The sequence below is a fragment of the Chrysochloris asiatica genome, unplaced genomic scaffold (genome assembly GCF_000296735.1).
Source record: "Chrysochloris asiatica unplaced genomic scaffold, ChrAsi1.0 scaffold00046, whole genome shotgun sequence".
Classification (NCBI taxonomy): Eukaryota; Metazoa; Chordata; class Mammalia; order Afrosoricida; family Chrysochloridae; genus Chrysochloris; species Chrysochloris asiatica.
In genome coordinates, this window is record NW_006408564.1 from 16,905,272 (window position 1) to 16,930,620 (window position 25,349).

Here is a 25,349-nt window from a genome sequence, read left to right on the forward strand (position 1 = left end):
CAAGGCTGTCAAACTTCTGAGCTGCTCTGTGAAGAAAGATAAAGCTTTCTGCTCCCATGAACATTTCCAGCCTGGAAAACGTTACACAGAGTCTCTATGAGTTGGAATTGACTTGGTGGCAGTAGGCATACACACCAACAGAGACAGCAGTTCAACAGATTTTACATGTGCTACTATTATCATTGTCCTTGTCCAAATTATTCTCCCATGATAATCTTAAACTCACTGTACCCTAAGCTTCCCATTCAACTTTTGGAATTGCCATTGCCAGTTAATCTGATCTCAGATAATGATTTTAAAGACCATAATGAACAAAGCAGACATGAAATGTTTTAATGTCAGTTTAAGAAATTAAAATCTAAAACCACAAAAATGGAGGCATTTCATTGATAGACGCAGTGCAGCAAAGTCCAATGAAATTCAATCTTGCCTCGATTGGATCAGACAATCAAGAAGGAAATTAGAATTATACATTTCAAACCAACAAATTAGATTTGATACCTTTTTGCAGCCTCAGCAATTGTTCTATGAACTCATTTGACTCCCAGATTCCACTTACATGGAATGCTCTGTTTTTCCCTGTCTACGTTCTAAACGAATATTTGAACAATGTTTTTCCCTGTCTAGGTTCTAAATGAATTTTTGCTTCCAAAGTTATTACAGCTGCTGAACACATGTTGCTATAAAATTACTGCCCTTCAAAAACATGTGTATATCTGAATCTATATATGCAGATCTCACTGCTTATTACTTTTAAAAACCCTTATGTTAATAGAAATATATAGGGTTACTGAGCCCTGGTGTGGCACTGTGGGATAAAGCATGGAACCGCAAGGTCACAGTTGGCAGCTCTTTACAGGGTCACTATGAGTAGGAACGGACTCAACAGCACTTAACAACAACAACAAAGCATATCATTGTAGATAAAGTATTTGAAAAGCTTCATGAGATGAATTGTTTTTTTTATAGCGGATTGAATGAAGATTTAAAGAGCAGATCATCAGTTTCACATTCAACAAATCCTGTTGGTGTATAGTGGCAATCCCTTCCATGCACCAACAGTTAACAGCATTTACCTCTGTTCACATTAACCACCGCATTCTTCCCTATGTCTCCCGCCACTTCCTTCTTACCTCTGCCAACCTCCCTCCAATTGTATATTGCCTGCCCCGTCACCCATGACAACACATATCTACCTCTAGCGCATGTATCATTTCCTCCTCCCCCCAAAACCATCATCGGTTGTTTCTTTTATCAAGAATCCCCCCCCCTTTTATATATATACAAAACAAACAAAAATAAAACCATGCAGGAATAGATAATCTTTTAAACAACCAAAGGGCATGTTCTGGAAGCCAGCCTCCTGGCTGCCAGCACACAGCCTTTCTCTTTCCATGGGTCTAGTGTCCTCAGCTACTCAGTCTCCCCATGCTATCACTTCTGTTTCCATCTCTGGTGTTGCTGGTTCTCTGGTTAGGGTACATGTTCTACTCATGCTCTTCTCTCTTGATGGTCCTAGTGTCATCTGTTAATAAAATGTAATATGACCTACTCTGCACTTTTTGTTACATATCACTTCTACCTTTACAGGTATGACTATCACAATTAGTCATGATAACAATTACTCAGTATTGAATCAAATTAATCCTATCCCCATCTCCTTTAACCAGACCCATTTAGACAAGAGGAAAACTTTTCAGTGGGGATTCTACCTTGTTTTCCCTTCCCCCTCCCCCACCCCCCGACATACTCTGAAACTCAACTCCCTCTTTAAAACTTGTAAGCCAGCCACTTCACGCCTTTATACCCCCCCCCACCCCATTTTAGGTAACCAATGTCTAAGTTGCCCATCCCTATCAACCCTGTGTACAGAGGAGATAGGTCTGATCCTTGATGTGAAGACTCCTTCCCTCTTGGTTGGTATTTTGAGCTACTATATCCATAAATACAGATCAAGTTCATCAAATTGTAGCAGTTTACACTTGATTTCTTTGTAAAATTTCTTTATCTTCCCCTACTTAAGTTCTGATCATCAAGTCATTGAAGCTAGGTCAAATGGGTACTTTCTGAAAGTTTGGGCATTCTTGTGTGTCTTCCCTCAATTCATATCAGTTGGATGCTTCACTCTCAGCTCTAGCCCTCCATGGCTAGGTCCTTGTCCATGGACTCAGGAGTCCCCAAGTCTCACTACACTTTGGACCAACAGTCCTTCCTCTTCTCTCTCTCATCTCAAGGTAGACAGGAGTCTATGGAATGTGATCAAACTCAGCCCAATGATATGAATTATTAGACTTTTAGAAGCCAACATGCTCTCCTTTATAAATTGTCTCCTACTCCCTTCCATGGAAAAGGCACTGAATTATCATTTCACTTCCATTCTTCCTTTTGTTTGATTTCAGCCAAGTATGGCTGGTGGATTAAGTGCCACGCTATAGTTCATGTGGCACTGTGGGATAAAGCACTGGATAGAAAGGTCGGATTGAACCACAAGGACAATGGTTCCAACTCACCAATTGCTCCTTGGAAACGCTATACAAGGTCTCTATGAGTGGGAACCAACTCAGTGGCACTTAATAACACAGATCATCAGTATTGATAAACACAGCAGATTCTTCAGTGAATTATTTTGCCTTGTGCTGATAAACACAATGAACAATTTCTGTGAATCAACCCAAAAAGTTAGCAATGAGGGAAGTGTTAATGTTCAGCTGGTTGCATAGGAAAAAGGCATTTTTTTTATTCTTCCTCTTCACTCTAGCTTCCATTAGAGAAAGAATGCAGATACAGTCTGTGTGTGTCAGCTTATGGAGCTGATGAGTGAGAAGTGTAGCAGGTTCTGAGATGTATCCTGGCACCGGAAATGAGTGTGCATGACTCTAGATAGTCTTGACAAGTGACATGACCCTGCCAGCTATTTTCATTGCTCATAGTGTTCATTATAAGAAAATCTTTGAAAACTCTGACTTAAGATAAAGATCCAAATCCTTAACCCTGTCTCCAAGGTCTGGCCCTCTGGCTCCCTGTCCAGCTCATCCTACATCACTTACCCCTTACTTGCTCTGCTCTAGATTTACAAACCATATTTCAAATCACCCCATGCACTGAGCTCCTTGTCTATCTTGGTACGTATTCTTTCCTACCATTTTTAACAGTTCATAAGCCATACAATGCATCCACTTAAAGTGTACAATTACTGTAATATAGGCACATATTTGTGCATTCTTGGTCAGAGTTTTAGAACATTTTCATTTCCCCAAAAAGAAATCCCACACCCCTTTCCCATCATCCCCAGTCTCTCTACTAGTTTATATCTCTATGATTTTACCTGATCTGGGCTTTTCTGTAAGTGGATTTACACAGTATGTAATCCTTTGGAATTGGCATCTTTCACTTCGTGTAATGTTTTTAGTGTTCATCTGTGCTGTAGTATCAGTATTTAGTTCCTTTTTCAATGATCAAATAATATTTCATTGTAGTTGAATGAGTCACATTTTGAGGCACATTAGTGTCACATTTCTCTATTCATTAGGAATCCTGTTGTAGAGCTGTAGGTTAATGTGATAAGACTGCAAAATTGGTTTTAACCACAGACTGGTGGTTCAAGCTCACCAGCTGCTCCTCAGAAATCCTATACAGGATCAATATGGGTCAGAATAGACTCGATGGCACTTAACAACTTTCATTAGTTGAAGGATATTTTGGGTTTTCCTACTTTTCGGCTTCTGTAAATAATGCTGTTTTGAATGTTCAGGTACAAATTTTGATGTGAACATATCCTTTCATTGTACTCGGGCATAAATTCACAAGTGGCATTTCTGGTTCATAGCGTAACCCTATCTTCAATGCTTGAGGAACAGAAAGACTGTTTTCTGAGGTGGCTGTTAAAATCCCATCAGCAGTGTATAACAGTTGCAATTTTGTCACATTATTGACAACACTTGTTACTATCTTTCTGTTTTAATATAGCCATTTTATCTTTTGGTCATTGTAATTTCTACTCATCTTACAAGCTGTAGCTTACAATTCACTTCCATGAGTAATCTCACATTGACCACCTCCCCCTTGATTAGCCTAAATTTTCTCTTAAAAAAAGGCCCATCTTTTCACCCTAAATCCCAAGTTGTACACGGGCAGGCACCATTCCATCTCTACTTTGTTCCCACATTATTGCCAGCCACTGTGTAGTCTACAGTGAGTACTTACTAAAATGAGTTGAATGATTGACATATCAAATGATCATGAAAAATTGTACATTACTGACCTATATCACCTATAGCAGAGTAATTAGCATGATGAATTTTCAAATCTATTTTATTTGTCAGCATTCCCAGAGACTACACTCTTGAGGAGTTCTGGTGTGGTGCTGTAGGATAAGCACTGGACTGCAATGTCAGTTTGAACCCCAAGATCGGTGGTTCAAACTCATCAGCTGCTCCTTATAAACCCTATACAGGGTTGCTATGAGTCAGAACTGACTAGACTGGACTGCACTTAACAACACACTGTTGAGAAATGTCTCTGGCCAAGGAGAGGAAGGAGGATCTACAATATAACCATGACCAATGCTTCTCTTTTCATCCATTACTGAAGCTGTTCACTGTTGTGAAGTGAATTGTGTCCTCCAAAATGTGTTGTAAACCTTAACTTCTCTGCTTGTGGAAATGGGTTATCTCTGTTGGGATAATGAAGCAGAATTACTGTAGGGTGTATTTTGAGCCAGCTTGTTCAGCCATACAAACGACATGAAAAAGCAAGCAAGAAAGTCAGACATGGAGGAAGAGAGATGTCAAGCTACATGAAGATCACCCGGGAACAGAAGGTCAGAAGAAACAAGGACCGTCCTCCAGCGTCAACAGGGAGAAAACTCCTTCCCCTAGAGCCAGCACCCTGAATTTGGACTTCTAGCCTCCTAAAATAAACTTCTGTCTGTTAAAAGCCACCCACGTGTGGCATTTCTGTTGTCCCAGTACTAGACAACTATGACACCTTTCTGTTTGTTGAGAAAATTGGCTCATCTTTGTGAGCGAGGTTCAGCATCCATAAGCAAAATCAAATGGACTTAGTAAACAGCTTTCTTTGAAGTGAAACAATAAATTAAAAAGAATCTGTTTTTGATAAGGAGTTTAGGGAGACTGGGCTGTCCTGCTTTGGCTGTCAGTGAGGCCACACCCTAGAGATTTTAATAAAGAACCCTGATGGTACAGTGGGTTAAGCCTTAGGTATCCATGGACTTCCCTTTGAGAAAACATTCATCCTGGTTAATGTTCTCTGTACTTAACAAGAGCAGGGTCACATAGAGATAAAACAACAATCAGATTCTGGAATCAGATGACGACTGGACTGCAAGCTGCACGGTCAGTAGTTCAAACCCAACAGCTGCTGTTTGGAAACCCTATACAAGGTCACTGTGGGTCAGAACTGACTAGACGGCACTTAACAACAATAACACTTACTAACTATGGAGTTTAGGGCAAATTATTTCATCTTCCTAAGCCTTTGTGTCTTCATCAAGTAAAGGGAGGGGAGCAGTGAAATGCCCACATCATATGTTTGTCTTGAGCATTACATTAAATAACGAATATAAAACACTCACCACAATGTCAGTTGTTGTTGCTAAGTGCTATCGAGTCAGTTCCGAACCATAGTGACTCTGAATAGGGTTTACGAGGAGCCAGCCTTGTAGTTCAAACTAACCTTGCAGTCTAGCACATTATTCTGCAGCGCCACAAAAGTATGGTATACAGGAAATGCTCTTATCTTGTTGCTGTTGTTAAGTGCAATCCAGTCGGCTCCAACTCATAGCAACCCTTTTTAGGGCTCTGGTAGCGTAGTGGTTACGAATCGGGCTGCGAACCTTAAGGTCAGCAGTTCAAAACTACCAGCTGCTCCACGGGAGAAAGATGAGGCTTTCTACTCCCGTAAAGATTTACACCCTCGGAAACCCTGTACAGGGTTGCTATGGGTCGGAACTGACTCGACAGCACTTAACAAGGAATCATTGATAGATTTAAACCACTGGTAGATTTGAACCTATATGTTAGTTGCTACTAATATTGTTGTTTGATCATTATTGTTATCTTCATTGCAAGAGGATTTGAGAAATAACTCTGTTTTAGAAATCAACTTTTGCTTTGTAAATCATTACCTTAGTAAAAGTCAGTAAATTATCAAGTTCATCAGTGGTGTGTAACCAGTTCCTTCTGTAGATAACTTTCTAAGTGGTACTTTATTGACATAAATAGGCCTCGTGCAAGACTGTTTACAAGTGTTTCCCTAATCTTCTAGGAATACTTTAATGATTGCTGTAGAAAAAAGATTCAGCTACTATGTTAATTACACAGTTTGCTGCTTAGTTCGAGTTCATTTCATGAGATGATGTTACGATAATAGCACATCTTCCTTAAGTATCATCTACTGAGCAGAAAGCACTGCCCAAACATCATCTTCTTCTTCTCTATGCAATAATATAATGTGCCTGGAGGCTGCCCTGATAGAACTTGCTCTGAGGAAATAGAAGCCCCACAGTTGAATCAAATGAGGTCTTATCAGTCATCTTCTGAAATCAGGAATATTAACTCATATATTCAAGTACTACGTACTGAGCGCATAGAAAGTATCAGGCATTCAAGAAACAGAAAGAAGAAACCCAAGGCCCCATTAGTGTGAAGAGTCCAATGCTAAAGGTACAGCAGTGAGAGGAAAAAAAAAACAAGTAATGTAATATATTACCAAGACACTCTGCGCTGATGACGAGTTCTGTGGATGGCATTAAAGAGTGTGATATGATAATGTCCAAGAGAAATGAACTACTTTAGATGAGTAACCAAGGTAAAGCTCTCCTGGGAGATGACAATTGCAGGGACGTCTGGATGCTGAGAAGGAGCAAACCATGGAAGATGTCAGAGGGAGAGTGATGGAGAACGAGGGAATAATCAGTGACAAGAACACTTAGCAGGACTGTTCATGGCATAGCCAAGAAACAGGATGTAGACCAACTTGGTTGGAACAGGGGAGAGAGATGAATGAGAGTGATAGAGGAAGAAGTTGGAGACACAGATGTTGTTGTTAAGTGCCATCGAGTCAATTCCAACTCATAGTGACCCTATGTAGGGTTTCTGAGGAGATGGTGCTGGGTTTGAAGCACAATCCTTATGGTTTACAATGACCTTGTGGTCAAACTCACCCTGTAGCGCCACACCAGGACTCCAGAGACATAGATTGGGGTATGTGAATAAGACCTGATTTCTCATATTAAGGAGTTGGTGGGGTTTTATTCCAAGTATATTGGGAAAGCAGTGGGGGATTGAAGGAGAGGTATACTGTAATTTATAGACTCTAATTTATAACTATTTCATTTTCACTTTACTTCCCTTGTACTCTCTCTCCAGAGTGACTTGGTTGGTTGGTATATGTCGAGGAGTCTGTTCAGACTCACAACGACCCTGCTTAGGGTTTCCGAGGCCATATGGGAGCAGAAAGCCTCATCTTTCTCCCGCGGAACAGCTGGTAGTTTCAAACTGCTGATCATGAGATTAGCAACCTGACTCTTAACCACCAAGCTGCCAGAGTGTCTTGTTATTATTAAGTCCAATTAAACAGTGTTTAACTGCAATATTTGTTTCCATGTTTGTGGCTATAATATCAGTAATGTCTCTAATGAAATTGCCACTTAGGCTTGCCATAAAACTCTGAAATCATGTCTAATTTTTCTTTAGAAGATACAAACATGTAGCATTGAATTTCCCCTTCATAACATGTTAAAGAGTGTTTTCCTGAATCTTGGGATTTAGGTTGCACCAGGTGACTTTCGAGGTGCCTACCTGCGAGGGAAAGGAACGGCAGAAGCTGGCCTTGATTGGTGACTTCTCGTCTTCGGCAGAATTCTTCGTCACGGTTGCTGTCTTCGCTTTCCTCTACTCCTTGGCCGCCACTGTTGTTTACATTTTCTTCCAGAACAAGTACCGAGAGAACAACCGGGGTCCCTTCATTGTAAGTCGTTTTCTATTTGAAATTATTTTTTCTATTCTTTCTAATTTCTAATACTTTAAGGGCTTTGGGCTTACTTGAGCTCTCAGGCAGGTTTTTTTAAAAAGATAAACGATTCTTTTGCATCCATATCTCTTGGATCTACAACAAAAACATGATGCCTGTCATTCTTATGCCACTGTGTTGGAAAAGTATCAGAAAACTCCCTAGAAACCACTCTAAAATAAATGACTGGAAATCTCATGAGATGAAGCAAAGATGAGTAAGCTTGGCTGCAGATTGATTGAGCTTAGCATCATGTAGGTCATCAACCATTTTTCTCACCAATTATTTAGAACAGTGCGATTTGTGTTTATTTGAAATGCATTGTTTCCTTTGTATGTGACAGGCTGGGCTGTATCTAGTTTGAAGATAGAAATTTCTTTAAACTTTTTCCTTCCTCTTTTTTCTTATTCTTCTCCTCCTCCTTTTCTCTCTCTCTCCATCTAGTCTCCTTTTTAGTTCTCATATAGTGTTTCAAGGTCTGAAACCAATGTAATCCAGCATTTCCAAACAGGGATACACACTTGTTGTTAGTTTCAATCAAGGTGTGTCTAACTTATATGACATTGTTGTTGTTGCTAGGTGTTGTTGAGTCATTTCTGACTCATAATCCCTTTGTGCACAATGGAACGAAACACTGCCTAGTCCTGTGCCATCCTCACAATTGTTGTACACTTAAGCCCATTGCTGCTGCCCTGGTGTCAGTCCCTGTCATTGGGGGTTTTCCTCTTTTTTGCTCACCCTTCACTTTACCAAGCATCATGTCCTTCTCCAGGGACTGGTCCCTAGTGATAATATGTCTGAATTATTAGAGAAAAAGTCTTGCCATCCTTGCATCTAAGGAGCATCTGGCTGTACTTCTTCCAACATAGATTTGTTTGTCCTTCTCCAACACCATAACTAAAATCATCTATGTTCTCCCTAACTCGTTCAACTTTCAGATGTATATGAGGCAATTGAAAATCCCATGGCTTGGGTCAATTGTACCTTAGTCCTCACACTAATATCCTCGCTCTTTGGAACACTTTAAAAAGATCTCGTGCAGCAGATTTTCCTAGTGCAATATGTCTTTTTGTTTCTTGACTGTTCTTTCATGAATGTTGATTGTGGATCTAAGCACAATGAAGTCTTTGACAACTTGCACCCTTTCTCTATTTATCATGATGTTATTTACTGGTCCATTTGTGAGGATTTTGTGTTCTTTATATTGAGGTACAATCCATCTGAAGGCTGTGGTCTTTGATCTTCATTGGTAAGTATTTTAAATCCTTTTCACATTCAGTAAGCAAGATTTCATCATCTGCATATCACTGGTTGTTAATGAGTCTTCCTCCAATGCTGAAGACACATTCATCTTCACGTAATTCAATTTCTCAGATTACTTGCTCAGCATATACATTGAGTAAGTATGGTAAAGAATACAACCCTGGCACATATCTTTCCTGATTTTAAACCATTCAGTATCCTCTTGTTCTGTTTAAATGACTGTTTCTCTTGGTCTATGTACAGGTTCCTCATGAGCATAATCAAGTGTTCTGGAATACCTGAATACTAGAGATACATGTACACATAGACACAGAATTCTAAAGAGCAACGTAATATCTTCTCTCCCAGACAGAAGATATTGAAATAACTAGTTTGCTCATAAAGTGATAAAATATTTGTTTTATAAGACCAGAGTCTTCTATGAAATATCTTGATGGTGTGCTAGCATTGTATTTACACTGGATAGGTTTTGTTTCATTGCACTGTGGAAGAAGGTTAAAAAAAAAAAGGATGGTTTTACTAACAGAAAAAGAAAGACTCTAGGATGAAACTTCTGTGATACTAAAAAATTGATGTACTCAATTCTTAACAGAGTAAAGTTAATTAAAAATGAGTCTGAGTTATAAGATTCAAAGAAGCAGAATGAATGCAACAGACTAGTTTAATGCCATTACTGCTGCTAATGACCAATCTAACAATTCATACCTATGGAGTCCTGGTGTAGCGCTGTGAGTTAATGCGCCAGACTGCAAAGCCATTTGGACTGCAGGGTTGGTGGTTCAAGCTCACCAGCTGCTCCTCAGAATCCCTATATAGGGTCACAATCAACTCAATGGAACTTAACAACAACAATGATAAGAGAGCAGAGACTCAGCAACAACAGGTCATTACACCAATTGTGAAGAAGGGTCTTAAGCAAATTCATAGTGCAATAGGATCTCAAGAGAGTAGTTCCTATTTAAGAAAACTTGTCAATACTCAGAAAGAATTCACTCATATATAACAGGGATGAGGAACATTTTTTCTGCCAAGGGCCATTTGGATATGTTTATAACATCATTCAGGGGCCATACAAAATTATCAACTTAAAAACTAGCCTGCTATATTTGGTCGAACATTGAATTAATTCACTCCTAGACCACAAGGTCAGTTTGAACCACAAGGTTGGCAGTTAACCTTGGTGGTTAACAACAACAGCAATGTGATGGCTGGAGTCCTGGTGTGACCCATTAGATAAGTACTCAACCTGAAAGTCAGTTTGAACCTTAAGGTTGATGGTTCAAACTCACCAGCTGCTTTTCAGAAACCCTATACAGGACCGCTGTGAGTCAGAACAAACTGGATAGCATTTAACAACAGTAACAATGTGATGGTTGGAATTGTGGTTGCCTTGGAAGGGTCAGACCAAATGATTTAGAGGGTCTTAATGTGGCGCACGGAATCCTGGTATGGTGCTGTGGGTTAATGCTCTGGACTGCAAAGACTGTTTGAACTGCAAGGTCGGTGGCTGAAGCTTACCAGCCGCTCACATTATGGGTCAGAAGCAACTCGGTGGCACACCACCAACAGGTCTATATCATTATACATTATATAGTATGCATCATGTACACATTAGGTCATTCTGTAGGACAGTGATAATGATGACAATATTGACTGATACTGATGGAGCTTCTACCCTGGGTTAGGCTGCTTTAATCACCTCTGTTGATATTGTTGCTATTTGCATTTATCAGTGATGACAGGTAGCCTTGGAGAAGTTACCTAGTTCTCACAAATCACACCACTAATTCGCAGAGGACTGAGAGATTGAATCCAGGTCTCTCCAAGTCCAAGAACCAAATTCATAATAGGTCCAAGTTAGAAGGGTGGAAGTAAGACAAGATGGGTGGCTGGTCTGCCCATTTGGCTGTCATAGAGATTTCTTATTTGTCTTCAAACTCCATTTGGAATTATGGAATAACTACCATGGATCTATGACACTACATCACATGGAGGGTCCTCTCTGTGCTGCAGTTTATCTCTGTTGCATGTAGACGGTACCAGTGATGGGACACACGCTTTAAAAGAAGCTCACAACAATGTGGACCTTAAACCAGAGTTTGTGATTGTTGAATTGATTCCAATTCATACTGATCCTTACAGAAGAGTAGAACTGCCCCATAAGGTTTCCTAGACTATAATCTTTACATGAGCAAATTGCCAGGTCCTTTCTCCTGGAGAGCAGCTGAGTGGATTTGAACCACCGACCTTTTAGTTAACAGTCAAGCACTTAACCACTATGCTACCAAGACCCTTTCACCAGGTTGAGTCCTGTACTTTTGCCAAGTAGCTGTGATCAATTTCAGAAAGACAGGGTCCTGACTTATCAATGGCCATTTTTGAAATATCTTTTCGTAGCAAATCTACTTGACAAATTAGCGACCTTTAAGTGGAAATGAGAATCTAAATGTTTGTTATTGGTGGTGGTGTTGTTAAGTGCCATCAAGTCAATTCCTAGTCATAGCAACCCTGTATAGGGTTTCCAGTGAGTGGCTAGTGAGTTTGAACCACCAACCTTGTGGTTAGGAGTCCAGTGCTTATCCTACAGTGCCATACCAAGAAGTAACATAATTTCCCATGAAGTTGAATGACACAGTAGAGATACAATTGAACCAATGGAATCAGACAAGTACTGTAGATCACTACAGTTAAGTGTCAGCTTTTATAGATGAATAAATATCTGTTCTCAGAAAGCAAAAAGGGCCACCTGAATAGTACATGATTGTGGAATTGAAATGTCACATCTGATTATATCAGTTTGTCACGTTCCTTAGAGTACAGTTATAAAGCCAATCTCCTACCTAGATTTATGTGACAGGATGTTCGGAATCATTTTCAGATCTCATGTCAAATAGTCCCAGTACAAGGCTTTGGGGTTTTTTATTTTTATCTTAATGAAAAATAGATTTAAAAGATAACTTATTTGAGAACTCTGACAGAGGATTCTAAGAATGACTGTACAATAAACCCCATCCCACAAATCACGTCCAATATATCACACACTTTGTTTCATCTCAATGACCACAATCCCCTCAAAGAAACAAAGTTATTCCATATCCTCTCTGGGGTTCCTATTTCCATTCCACCCTCCTTCCCAATCCTTCTGAACTTTGTCCTCAGGTAAATGTTGCTCTTCGATCTTGAATGGTTGACAATTCCATGGTAAGCATATTTCACTAATGTTGCTGCCCCCTACTATATCCGTACTCACCAGCTGGTTGAAAATTTGGACACAAGGGTGAGTTCTGTTCCAGACCTGAAGGATGGCCAAAGGCCATGGTCTCGGGTCCTCAAGTCTCTTTCTGACCAGTAAGCCAGTCTTTTTTTATATAATTTTGCATTTTCTTCCACACTGTCTCTTACTCTATCTGGGTCTTTCTAATATCCTTTTCAGAGCAGTTGGTAATGGTAGCTGGGCACCATCTAGTTGATCTTGTCTCAGAATCATGGAAACTGATGTTCCCATACCAATTGATTCCACGCATCTTCAATTTTCATTACTCTTCTTTCTTCCCCAAATGAAGAGACCAATAGTTGCACCTTAGATGTCTGATCATGATTGTGAGATTCTCGTTGTTACTCACCAAAGTAGGATGTGAAACATTATCTTTGTGGACTATGTTATGCAGAATGACCATGGTGTCCCCTGATACTATGGTCCTAAAACCCAAGGTCCAGCAACTCATTGCCTAAAGATGTTTGGTAATAGCTAAGAATTTTTCATCATTGTGTCTCCTATATGCTCCAACACATTCTAGGTGTGTTTACAGCAAAGGTAAATGTTCGTATACAAGTTATATTTGTGTGTATACTCCCATTCTCCCTTCCATACCTGTGCAGCCTGTATCTTTGTATCAACCCACTGGGCATTGTTGTTGCAGGGTTGTGTATATAACAGTATTAACCTCTATTCCTTTTAAAACTTGCATTTCTCCCTGTGTTTTCACCTATCTTCATCATTCTTCTGCCAACCTCCCTCTTGTTACATATTCCTTCCACATCACTTGACTTAACATGTGTCTGTCCTTTAGCCAGTGAATAATCAGTTTTCCTAACCTCCCATCCCTGGTAACTAGCAAAGAATGTTTCTAATTTCACTCAGCACAGTGTCCTCCAGGTTTATCCATGTTATGAAGTGTTTCAAAGATTCATTGTTATTCAGTATTACATAGCATTCATTGTGTATCTATACCAAATTTGTGTATCTATTTTTCCTTTGATGGGAATTTGGGGTATCTCCATCATTTTGTTATTGTGAATAGTGCTGTGATAAACATGGTGTGCATATATCTACTCATGTCATGATTCATATTTATTTTCTTGTGGATATATACCAAGTAGAGGTATTGCTGAGTCATATAGTGTTGGTATTTCCATTATTTTGAGGAAACACCATACTGTTTTCCACAGTGGTTACACTATTCTACAGTCCCATTAACAATGTACTTGTTTCCTTTGAAGTTCTTGTTTCCTTTGAAGTTCAATGTTGGGGTGACATGACTCATTGTGTTTTGATTTGCATCTTTCTAATGGGTACTGAGGAGTCCTGGTGTGGCACTGTAGGCAAATGCATCAGACTGTAAAGTCGTTTGAACTGCAAGGTTGGTGGTTCAAGCTCACCATCTGCTTCTTGGAAACCCTATACAGGGTCGCTAGGGGTTAGAATTGACTCGATGGCAGTTAACAACAGCAACAATGGGTACTGATCACAAACATTTTTTCAAATGTTTGCTGGCCATCTGAATGTCTTCTGCCCATGATTTAAAATGTTTATTTTTATTTTCCTTGTAGAAGTGTTACAGTTTTCTATACTTTTAGACATTATTCCCTTGTATGCCATGTCATTGCAAAAATATTTTTTCCCATTCTGTGTTTTCTGTTATTATTCTTGTAATGAACACTTTTAATGCATGTAAATCATAAATTTTAGAAGTTCTTGGTCATCTTTTTTGTCTTCTGCTGTTTGTGTGTTTTTAGTTTTGTATTGTATTTGTCCTCTGTATCACAGCCCTAAGTTTGACTTTCTTTCTTTCTTTCTTTCTTTCTTTCTTTATTTATTTATTTTGATGATCTCTACAGTTCTAGGTTTTACATTTAGGTCTTTAATCCACATTGAGTTTGTTTTTGTATATGGTGAGAGATAAGGATCTTGTTAAAATTTTCAGCAAATTAATTTCCACTTTTGACAGTACCGTTTATTGAAGACACTATCTCTTCCCCTTTTGTCAAAGATCAGTTGATTGTACATGGATGGATTTACTTCTGGGTTCTCAGTTCTGTTCCATTGATATATCTTTCATTATACTACTACCAGGCTGTTTTGAACACTGTGGCTGTGTAGTACATTTTAAGATCAGGGCATGAGAGACTTCCAATTTAATTCTTCCCCTTCTTCCCCTTAAGTAATGCTTTGCTTACCTGAGGTCTCTTTCCTTTCTCTATAAAGTTAGTAATCAATTTTTCCATCTCTTCGAAGAATAATTTTGGAATGTAAATTAAGATTGTATTACATCTATAGGTTTCTTTGATAGTGTTAAGTATTTCCACAATATTAAGTCTTCCCATCCATGAGCATGGTTTATTCTTCCATTTTTGTAAGTTTCTTTTATGTTAATCTTGTACCCTGCCACTTTGCTCAATCTTTCAATGAGTTTCAATAATTTTCTTGTAATGAAATTCAATATAAATATAATCTTAGAGATTTTCTGTGTATAGAATCATATCATTTGCATATAGGGTAAAACTTTTCCTTCTTTGTCAATATTGTTGTTGGTGTTGCTAAGTGCCATCGAGTTGGTTCTGACCCATAGTGATCTTGTATAGGATCATGGTGGTGGTGGTGGTTATGCATCGTGGAGTCAATTCCAACTCATACCAACCCTGTACAGGGTTTCCGAGGCTGTAAATCTTTATGGAAGCAGAAAGCCTCTTCTTTCTCCCACGGAACAGCTGATAGTTTCGAACTGCTGACCTTAAGGTTCGCAGCCCAATTCGAAGCCACTATGCTACCAGTGCTCCTTATGGATGCCTTTAAATTCTTTTCCTTGCCTTACAGCTCTAGTTAAAGACCTGCAGCACAATATTGAAAAGGAGTGGCGATAAAGAGCATCCTTGTCTGGTTCCTGTTCGCAAAGGGAATGCTTTCAATTTCTCTCCATTAAGAGTAATGTTGGCTGTTGAATTTGTATCTATGTCCTTAAATATGTTGAGGATTTTCTTTTCAATTTTTACTTTGTTGAATATATTGGTCAGTAATGGGTTTTGCTAAATGCCTTTTCTGCATCAACTGATGTGATCATGCAGTTCTTATCCTTTTTTTTATTTATGTGGTGGTTGTTGTTGTTGTGAAGTGCTGTCGAGTTGGTTACCACCCACAGCGACACTGTATAGGGTTTCTGAGGAACAGCTGGTGAGTGTGAACTGCCAACCTTGCAGTTATGTTAATTGTAACATGGCAAAACTAAGGCAATCTTTTTTCTTTTTTAAAATGTTTTATTGTGAATTATGTGATAGTTTACATGGGAGAACATTAGCTTTACATTCATCCTATCATATATCGTTTCATTGCCATGGTTATAATCCCCTCCATGCATCATCAACCAACCAAAGGGTATACCCTGCAAGCCTGCTCCCCGGTTGTCAGCACAAAACCCCTCTTCGTCTCTGGGTGTAAAGTCCCCAACCACTCCATGTCATTGTCTCTGTCTCCATCTCAGGCATCACTGCTTCTCTGGGTAGGGTCCCGCTCTCTGCTCTTCTTCCTTGATGGTCCCAGGGACCTCTGCTCCTAGACTACAAAGTTAATCACTCCCCTTCTTTCTACAGAATGTCTACCTTTACATTTCCAACCCTCACAACCAGTCCTGATAACAATTATTCACTATTGTATCACAAGAGACCCATCCACATGTCCTTTCATCAGCCCCACCTAGACAGATTGGATACTACTCACTGGAGATTCTACCTTTCTTCACACCCTCTGGATCTAGGTTCCCTCTTGAGAGCTTGTAAGCTAGTCACTTCTTGCCTTTGTAGCCCCCCTATTTTGGGTAGCCAATGTCCAAGTTGCCCATCCCTGTCTACTCTGTGTATGGAAGGGGTGGGAATGATCTTTTCTGTAAAGATTTGTTCCCTCTTTTGAGCTACTGCATCCATAGGTATAGGTCAAGTTCATCAAATTATATCAGATTACTTTTTTTCTCTCTTTTTTCTTCTTCTGTTTGAGCTCTGATTATCCAGTCATTGAAGCCAGGTCACTCTCCGTTCTAGTCCTCTGTGGCTATATCACTAATTCTGGGCTGAAGCGTCCCCAGGCCTTGCCACATTGCTGGCCAACCAGGTCTCCACCTGGGTTCACAGGAGTCTATGAACATTGTAGGGCTTAGCTTGCAGCTTCATTGCTATTTTTCCTTCACTTTCCCTTATTGGTGACAGATGTGGTCACCAATCAGAGCGTGTATTCCCATTGAGTCTTAATCTTGGAAGGGGGTTTGCTCTGAGGGGACCCGACCATGTGCCTTGATGTCTTCTGGGCAAGCAACTTGCTTGTTCTTGTAGTAATCAGTCGGTCTGCCTATATAGTTTTGTATATTTCCTGCCGGTCTTTCTTTCAAGAAGTATCTTCTGTTCTTCTAGCCACTCCAGGAGGGTCTGCCTGTCCTCTCAAGTAGAAATTTCCCACCTCTGAAGATTCTGGATGCTGTTTAGGATTCCACCTAAAGTCTTACATAATGCAGAGGCTTTGCAGGAATCCTCCTTCACTGGGTACTTTGTAGCCCCATTTTAGGTATTCCAATCAGTTATAAGCAGAAGATGGACTTACAAGCTTTCTATGGTGATATTTCTGGCTATTCCTTTCTCTCCCCCTCCATTGTCTGTTTTATAATGAAAGGAAAACCAAGATTCAAAAGACAGCCAAGCTTCTTAACATTATTCCCCCCTTTTCCCCTTTCCAACCATGTCAATCCCTGTATTCCAGAGCCCTGTTGTTCCAAGGTGGTGCATGCATCATTATTTACCTTGTCCCACTTAGCCCATGCAAACCTGCCTAATTGTTCTTTCTGCTTTGTTCTTCCATTCCCCTCTCCCTTCTTGTATATTGCCCTCCTCCCTAGCACCCAAACTATCCTGTATCTATTTCCTGCCCTGTGCTCCACCTTCCTCTCCCTCCCCTCACCCCACCCCCACGTGCCAGCAACTAGCAAAAAATCCACCTCCCTTTAGTATGGGTTCTTTTTCTTAGTCTTTTACAGTAGTGGTCCTGTGCAGTATTTCTCCTTTTGTGACTGATTAACTTCACTCAACATAATGTCCTCAAGGTTCATCCATGTTATGTTGTGGCTTGCAGCTTCCTTTTTATTCTTCAAGGTAGCATAATATTCCATTGTGTGTATGTACTACAACTTGTTTATTCTTTGGTTGATGGGCACTTTGGCTGTCTCCATCTTTTTGCTATTGTAAATAGTGCTGCTATGAACATTGGTGTGCATATATCTACTCATGCTATGGTTATTATTTCTTGTGGGTAAATACCAAATAGAGGAATTGCTGGATCATAAGATATTTCTATTACCAACCTTCTGAGGAAGTGCCCTATTGCTTTCCAGAGAGGTTGGACCGTTTTTGCAGTCCCACCAGCAATGCAGGATGTCCCAGACTCTCCACATGCTCACCAGGATTTAATGTCCTCTAATTTTTGTATCTTTGCTGTTATTACTGGTGTGAGATGATATCTTATTGTTGTTTTGAGTTGCATCTCTCTAATGGCTAGTGAGCATGAATATTTCTTCATATGTTTGTTGGTTGCCCGGATCTCTTCTTTGGTGAAGTGTCTGTTCATGCCCTGTGTCCATTTTTTAATTGGGTTATTTGTCTTTTTGTTGCAGAGGTATTGTAGTTTCCTATATATTTTAGAAATGAGTCCCTTGTTTGATGTGTCATTGCAAAAGATTTTTTCCCATTTTGTGGATTCTCTTTTTACTCTTCTGGTGAAGTCTTTTGATGCACATAAGTTTTTAATTTTTAGTATGTTCCACTCATCTTTTTTGTCTACTTTTGTGTGTATAGTTTTCAAAATGTTTTATAGTCTGTGTATTCCTTCACATATAGTCTGTGTAGTGCCCTCACATTTGTCCCTATTTTTCCATTTGTGGCCTTCATAATTCTGGGATTCACATTTAGGTCTTAAATCCATGTTGAGCTGGTTTTTGTGTAAGGTGTGAGTTGGAGGTCTTGTTTCAATCTTTTGCATATCGCTTTCCAGTTCTGCCAGCACCATCTGTTGAAGAGACTATCACCTCCCCATGTGATATATTTAGATGTTTTGTCCAAAATCAGTTGGCTGTATGTGGATGGGTTAATTTCTGGATTCTCAATGCTGTTCCACGGATCTATGTTATCTTTCATTGTATCAGTACCAAGATGTTTTGACCACTGTAGCTTTTTCCCATTTTTTTTTAAGTTGGGGAGTGAAAGGCCTCCAACCATATTCTTCTTCCTAAGCAGTGCTTTGCTTATCCTGGATCTCTTTCCTTTCCATATAAAGTTTGCAATTGTTTTTTCCATCTTTCTGAAGAATGTTTTTGGAATCTGGATTGGAATCACATTATATGTATAAATTGCTTTGGGCAGTATTGACATTTTCACAATGTTAAGTCTTCCTATCCAGGAGCATGGTACATTCTTCCATTTTTCTAAGTCTCTTCTGGTTTCTTGTAGTAGTGTTTTGTAGTTTTCTTTGTATAAGTCCTTTGTTTCTCTGGTTACACTTATTCCTAGATATTTCATCCTTTGGGTTGTTATTGTAAATGATATTGCTTTCCTAATGTCCTTTTCAACACTGTCGTTTTCTGTATAGAGGAATCCAACTGATTTTTGTATATTGATCGTATTAGCTGCCGCTTCGCTGAATCTTCCAATGAAGACTAGTAGCTTTTTTACCAAGTCTTTGGGGTTTTCTACGTATAGGATCATATCATCTGCAAATAGGGAGAGTTTTACTTCTTCTTTGCCTATTTGGATGTCTTTAATTTCCCTGTCTTGCCGTATAGCTCTTGCTAAGACTCCCAGCACAATATAGAATAGCAGTGGTGACAAAGGACATCCTTGTCTGGTTCCTGTTCGCAGAGAGGCTTTCAGTTTCTCTCCATTGAGAGTAATGTAAACTGTTGGTTTTGTATATATGCTCTTAATTATGTTGAGGAATTTCCCTTCAATTCCTATTTTGTTGAGTGTTTTTATCAGGAATGAATGTTGGATTTTGTCAAATACCTTTTCTGCATAAATCAATATGATCATGTGGTTCTTTTCATTTTTCTTAATTGTCTAGTGGATTACATTGAATGTTTTTCCAATATTGAACCATCCTTGCATTCCTGATATGAATCCCACTTGATCATGATGTGTTCCTGGATTCTGTTGGCTAGGATTTTGTTGAGAATTTTTGCGACTATGTTCATAAGGGATATTGGTCTAAAATTTTCTTTCTTAGTGACATCCTTCCCTGGTTTTGGTATGAGGGTTATGCTTGCTTCATAAAATGTATTAGGAAGTTTTCCATCCTCCTCTATCTTCTGGAATAGTTTGAGTAGAATTGGTGACAGCTCTTCCCTGAATGTTTGGTAGAACTCTACAGTGAAGCCATCTGGGCCTGGACTTTTTTTGGTTGCGAGTCTTTTGATGACCTGATCAATTTCTTCTTTTGTTATGGGTCTGTTCAGGTTTTCTACTTCACTGTGTGTAAGTTTATGTAGGTCATGATTATCTAAAAATGTATCCATCTCTTCTAAGTGTTCAAATTTGTTGGAGTATAACTCTTCATAGTATTGTTATTATACTTTTGATTTCCTTTGGTTCTTTTGTGACATTGCCCATGTGGTTTCTAATGCGTTGTTTTTCTAATATTGAACCATCCTTACATCATGGTTTATTATTTGTTTGATATGTTGCCGAATTCATTGGTAGGATTTTGCTGAAACTTTTTGCATTTATGTTCATGAGGGATACTCGTCTATATATTTTTTTTTTTTTTTTTTTTTTTTAGTGATGTCTTTTCCTGGTTTTGGTATCATGGTTATGCTCACTTCATAAAATGTATTTGGAAGTTTTTCATCTTTTTCTATCTTCTGGAATAGTTTGAGTAGAATTGATGTCAGTTCTTTGAATGTTTGCTAGAATTCACCCATAAAGACATCTGGGCCCAGAATATTTTTGGTTGGGAGTTTTTAATGACCTTATCAATTTCTTATCTTGTTTTATTTAGGTCTGTTCATATTTTTCACTTCCTTCTGTGTTAACTTAAGGTCCATTGGCCTGCAAACCTCAAGGTTGGTGTTTTAAGCTCACCAGCCACTCCTTGGAAACTCTATAAAGTGTTGGAACTGACTCGATGATATTTAACAGCAACCACAATTAATTGTAGATTTTCAAATTCATTGTAGGACAGTTTTTCATAGTATTCTGTTATTATCCTTTTTATTTCTGTTGGTTCTGTTGTGATGTTAGCCATATATCTTATTTGTGTTATTTGCATCTTCTCCTTCTTTTCTTTTGCTAGGTTTCCCAATGGTTTTCAATTTTATTAATCCTTCCAAAGAACAAACTTCTTGTCTTGTTTATTCTATTGTTTTTCTGTTTCCTGTTTCATTTATTTCTGCTCTAATCTTTATTCTTTATTTTCTTCTGGTTACTTTTCAAATATTTTTCTAGTTGTTAGGGATGTTGCATTAATATATTGGTTTTGCCTCTTTCTTCTTTTTGGATGTATGTGTTTATTACTTTAAATTGCCCTCTATGCACTGCTTTTGCTCTGAACAAAATGTTTAGCATTTTGATCGGAAAAGACATTCTTTAATATTTTGATGTTTTTAAATTTACTGAGCCTTTTTTTGTGCCCTAACTTATTGTCTATTCTGTAGAATGTTGAATGTGTATTGTGTCGTTGTTGGGTTGGGTGCTCTACGAGGTCCAGTTGGTTGATATGGTTGTTTAGTTCTTCTTTGTCTTTGTGGAGTTCCTATCTAATTGTTCCGTCCTTCACTGAAAGTGGTATATTAAAATGTGGTGCGGTGGATTAATGCTCTGGAATGCTAAGTTGGTTTGAACCAAGGTCGGCAGTTCACCAGCCACTCCTTGGAAATCCTTTACAGGGTTGCTGTGGGTCAGAACTGACTCGATGGCACTTAACGACAACAACAATAATTATTATTGAACTGTGTATTTCTTTCATCAATTCTATCAGTGTTTGATTTATTTATTTTGAAGACCTTTCATTGGGCGCATAAATTATAGTTATATTCTCTTGTTCAGCCAACCCTGCAATAATGAGATAATGTCCATCTTTGTCTCGTATTCTGTCTTTTGCCTTTAACTCAATATCAAAAATTAATATTGCCACTCCTTCTCATTTTTTATTTCCATTAGCTTGGCGTATTTTTCTACCCTTTGATTTTTAATCAATTTTTGTTTTTGTGTGTAAGGTGTGTCTCTTGTACACAGACTGTGGAAGGATCCTCTTTTCTTATCCATTTTTCTATGCTCTGTCCCTTTTGTGTGTGTGTGTGTTTTATTGTGAATTATGTGATAGAATGAATGTAAAACTAATGTTTGCCCATGTAAACTATTGTATATATTGTTTCATTGCCATGGTTACAATCCCCTCCATACATCATCAACCAACCAAAGGGTATACACTACAAGCCTGCACCCCAGTCGTCATATGCTCTGTCTCTTGATTGGTATATTGGTTCGCTTTGTGGGTTTGTTTGTTTTTTGTGGTACTTTTTGTTTCTTTGTTCCACACAATTTCCTGTTCATTATGTTTGTATATTTTCTTGTCATTTTCTTCATTGCTGTTGTTTCAGTGTTTACTAAATCTTTAAGGGTTTTTTTTTTTCTTGGTTTGATGTGAAGGTGTATTAATATTCTTTGATGTTACCCTGTAGTTTATTAATCTCTTGCCAAGTTTAAAAGTCTGTCTTATCGTGAAATCTACTTCACTGCCACACCATTTGGAACCTCAGTAACTACATTTTCCCCTCTTTTGCTTTGTAGTTGTCTTCTTTGTAAATTGATATATCTGGTTCCCTCTTTTCAATCGTGCACCTTTGTTTTACTTTGGGTATTTCTTTATTTGAATTGAATTCTGGGTGGTGTTACCGTGTATGTAAAACTACAGTTGCTGTCTGCTGTTGTCGGGTCTCAGTCCAAAGAGCTCCTTTTATTTATTTTTTTTTTTTGCAAAGTTGATCTAGTTATTACAAATTCCTTTAATTTCTATTTATCTGGAAATGTTCTCATTTTGCCATCATATTTAAGGGGGTGTTTTGGGTATGTGATATGCTTGGTTGGCAATTATTTTCTTTCAGTGTTTTGTATATGTCTTCCTTTTGCCTTCTTGCTGTAGGGTTTCTTGTTAGAAATCAGTTTAGTCTTACTGGGTCTCCTTTGTTGGTAGCATTTTCATTTTTCCCAAGCTACTCTCAGGATTCTTTCTTTGTCTTTGATTTTAGAGAGTGTGATTGTGACCTGTATTGGTGGTTTACTTTTGAGTTCTATCTTGTGTGTGGTTTGTTTGCCATCTTGAATGCTTATCATCTTTCATGATGGTGAGGGAAGTTTCTTCCAAGAACTCTTCAACTATTTATTTCTACCCTTTTCTTTGACTCTTCCTATTCTGAAATTTTGATGTTATTCCTCTTTATGGTGTTATGAATTTTGAGACTTTCTTTGCATTTTTTCCTTCCTTTTTCTGATTGTTCTTTTAGCTTACTATTATTGCGAGTTTTGTCTTCAAGCTCACTAATTTAGCCTTCTATTGATTGTAACATACTCCTTTTCCCTTTGAGTGTGTTGCCCATTTCTGAAATCTTGGTATTAATCTTCTGGGTTTCTATTTGCAGCTTTTTTATTGCCTCCAGTCCTTTTATCTATTTTATTTATTTCTGTAGTGTTTTCCTAAACTTTCCATGCTTTTCTAGAGCTGTCAATCATTTGAAGGTATCTAAATATCATTCTCTCAAATTATTTTTCATAGACTTTCAATGCCTTCTTTTCCTCAAAGTCATGTTCTATCTCTGCCTTTTGGTCACTTGTGTGACTTGTTTCTTCTTGTGAATGTAAATTGTTTGCTGCTTCCAAGACATTGTGGTGGTGTTGCATTTCAGTTTAATTGATGATTGCATGTTGGTGTCATAATTTTAGCATGTGCACAGGTCTCTATTCACTGTTCATGTAGCTCAGTTTAGGATGTATTTGGCTAATGTTGGTTGTTGATCATGCGTATAGCAGCTGATACTAGCTCTTACTCAGTGGGTGGGATCATAAGGTTTTGGCTGGGCTGTATGGGCAAAGTTGCAAACTGAACCAGGGATGCTGATGAACTATCTGGTGATGTAAGAAAAGAAGACACATAAACATGAAAAAAAAAAAAAAAAAAAGCAAACAAAAAGAGAAAATAGTAAAGGAGAATAAAAGCAAGCAACAGCTAGAAAAAGAATACAATAAAAAGAGAAAAGAGGGAGAGAAATTTAAAAACATTAAAAATAAGAGAGAAAATAGAAAGAAAGAAAAAGTACTAAACACAGTTAGGGAGAGAAATGAGAAACAGACCAGAGAGTAGTAAAGAAAAATCAAGAGAAAAAATAAAGACGTGCAGGGTGAAGAGAAACAGAAGATAAAAAGCAAGGGACATTAAAGAGAAAGGAGGGGAAGGAAGAACGAACAAACAAAAACAGGGAAAGGGAGAAAACCAGGCAGGTTCCAGACTCAGGGAAGAGAAAAGTCTGGGGACTCCTCTACTAGTCCAGGAGGTCATGCAGTGGGTGTGAAAGGGAAAAGATGGTGGCGCTGTGCCCTAGATGGAGTTCCTACACGCCTAAGTGTTTTCTGTTCTGGATACCCAATCCTCAGGTAGTTCATGCAAACCATAAACAAGGTGGAATCAAGGTCTTGCCATCCCAGAGGGCAGCCAGGGGAGACAATTTCTGCTAGTACAGGGCTAGCCAGAGCCAGCTCTGCAGGTTTGGAGCTGTGCTCATCTGAATCCAGGCACTGCTAGGGTTGCTGCAGATAGCTCCCAGTTCACTTTGATGGGGCTCACTGATGCATGGCTCATCACCGTGTGGCTCTGACAGCTGGGAGAGAAGGAGCTTTGCTGGGGGTGTACACAAGTGGGAGCTGGTCACCAGGGAGATGTGGAGAACAAGAAAGAAAAAAAAAACCTGTACTTCTAGCTGCAAGAATCACTGGTACACCTTTGGACCATTAAGCCCCTGGCTTGTTTCTAAAGCTGCTCATGAAAGTTTAAAATGGCATCACTATATCTAATTAGCCAGCAGTTGACTTGTCTGTTACAATTTTCTTGCATTGTCTGTTCAGTCCACTTCTCTATCCCTTCATCTGAGGCTCAGGTTCTAGGACTATTGGCTGCCTTTGGTTTTATGTATCTTTGTTGTAGAAGGTCTGTGTAGCCTTTCTGCCTTGTCAGGCTTCTTGCCACCTTTTGGAGTTCTGGATTCGAATCTCCTTGTAAGACCTATTATTTACCAGTTGGACACCTGTTACCTCATCTGTAGACTGAAGCTAATTAATAATAATGTCACACATGTCACAGGATAGTTGTAATGAGTAAAGGATGAGTCAATGCCTGTCTAGTACTTTACACAGGGGAAGGCACACAGTAAGAAATAATAGTACCAACTTACACCATTCCATATTCCATGCTATGGTGGCTTGTGTCTCCATATGCTGGAAACTATGTCACCAGTATTTCAAATAACAACAGAGTCACCCATACTGGGCAGGTTTCAGTGGAGCTTACAGACTAACACAGACTAGGAACCAAAGGCCTTGTGATCTACGTCTGAAAATTAGCCAATGAAAACCTTACGAGCCAAATAGAACCTTGCCCATCTCACTTGCTTTGGACACATCATCATGATCTTGTTTGGTGAAGTAGCAGTCAGTGAGGGTGAGGGAGAACAAACATATTGTACAAACATAAAATAGCTGCAGGGACT

The 25,349-nt window shown here is 38.8% G+C and overlaps 1 protein-coding gene across 1 annotated transcript in view; it reads left to right on the forward strand.

Moving 5' to 3' along the window:
* SYNPR (synaptoporin) overlaps positions 1-25,349 on the forward strand; it is a 339,964-nt gene that overhangs the window by 223,977 nt on the left and 90,638 nt on the right. Inside the window, exon 3 of the mRNA XM_006862101.1 lies at positions 7,791-7,989. Within this exon, the coding sequence (XP_006862163.1) occupies positions 7,791-7,989 (199 nt within the window). The remainder of the gene's footprint in view (positions 1-7,790; positions 7,990-25,349) is intronic.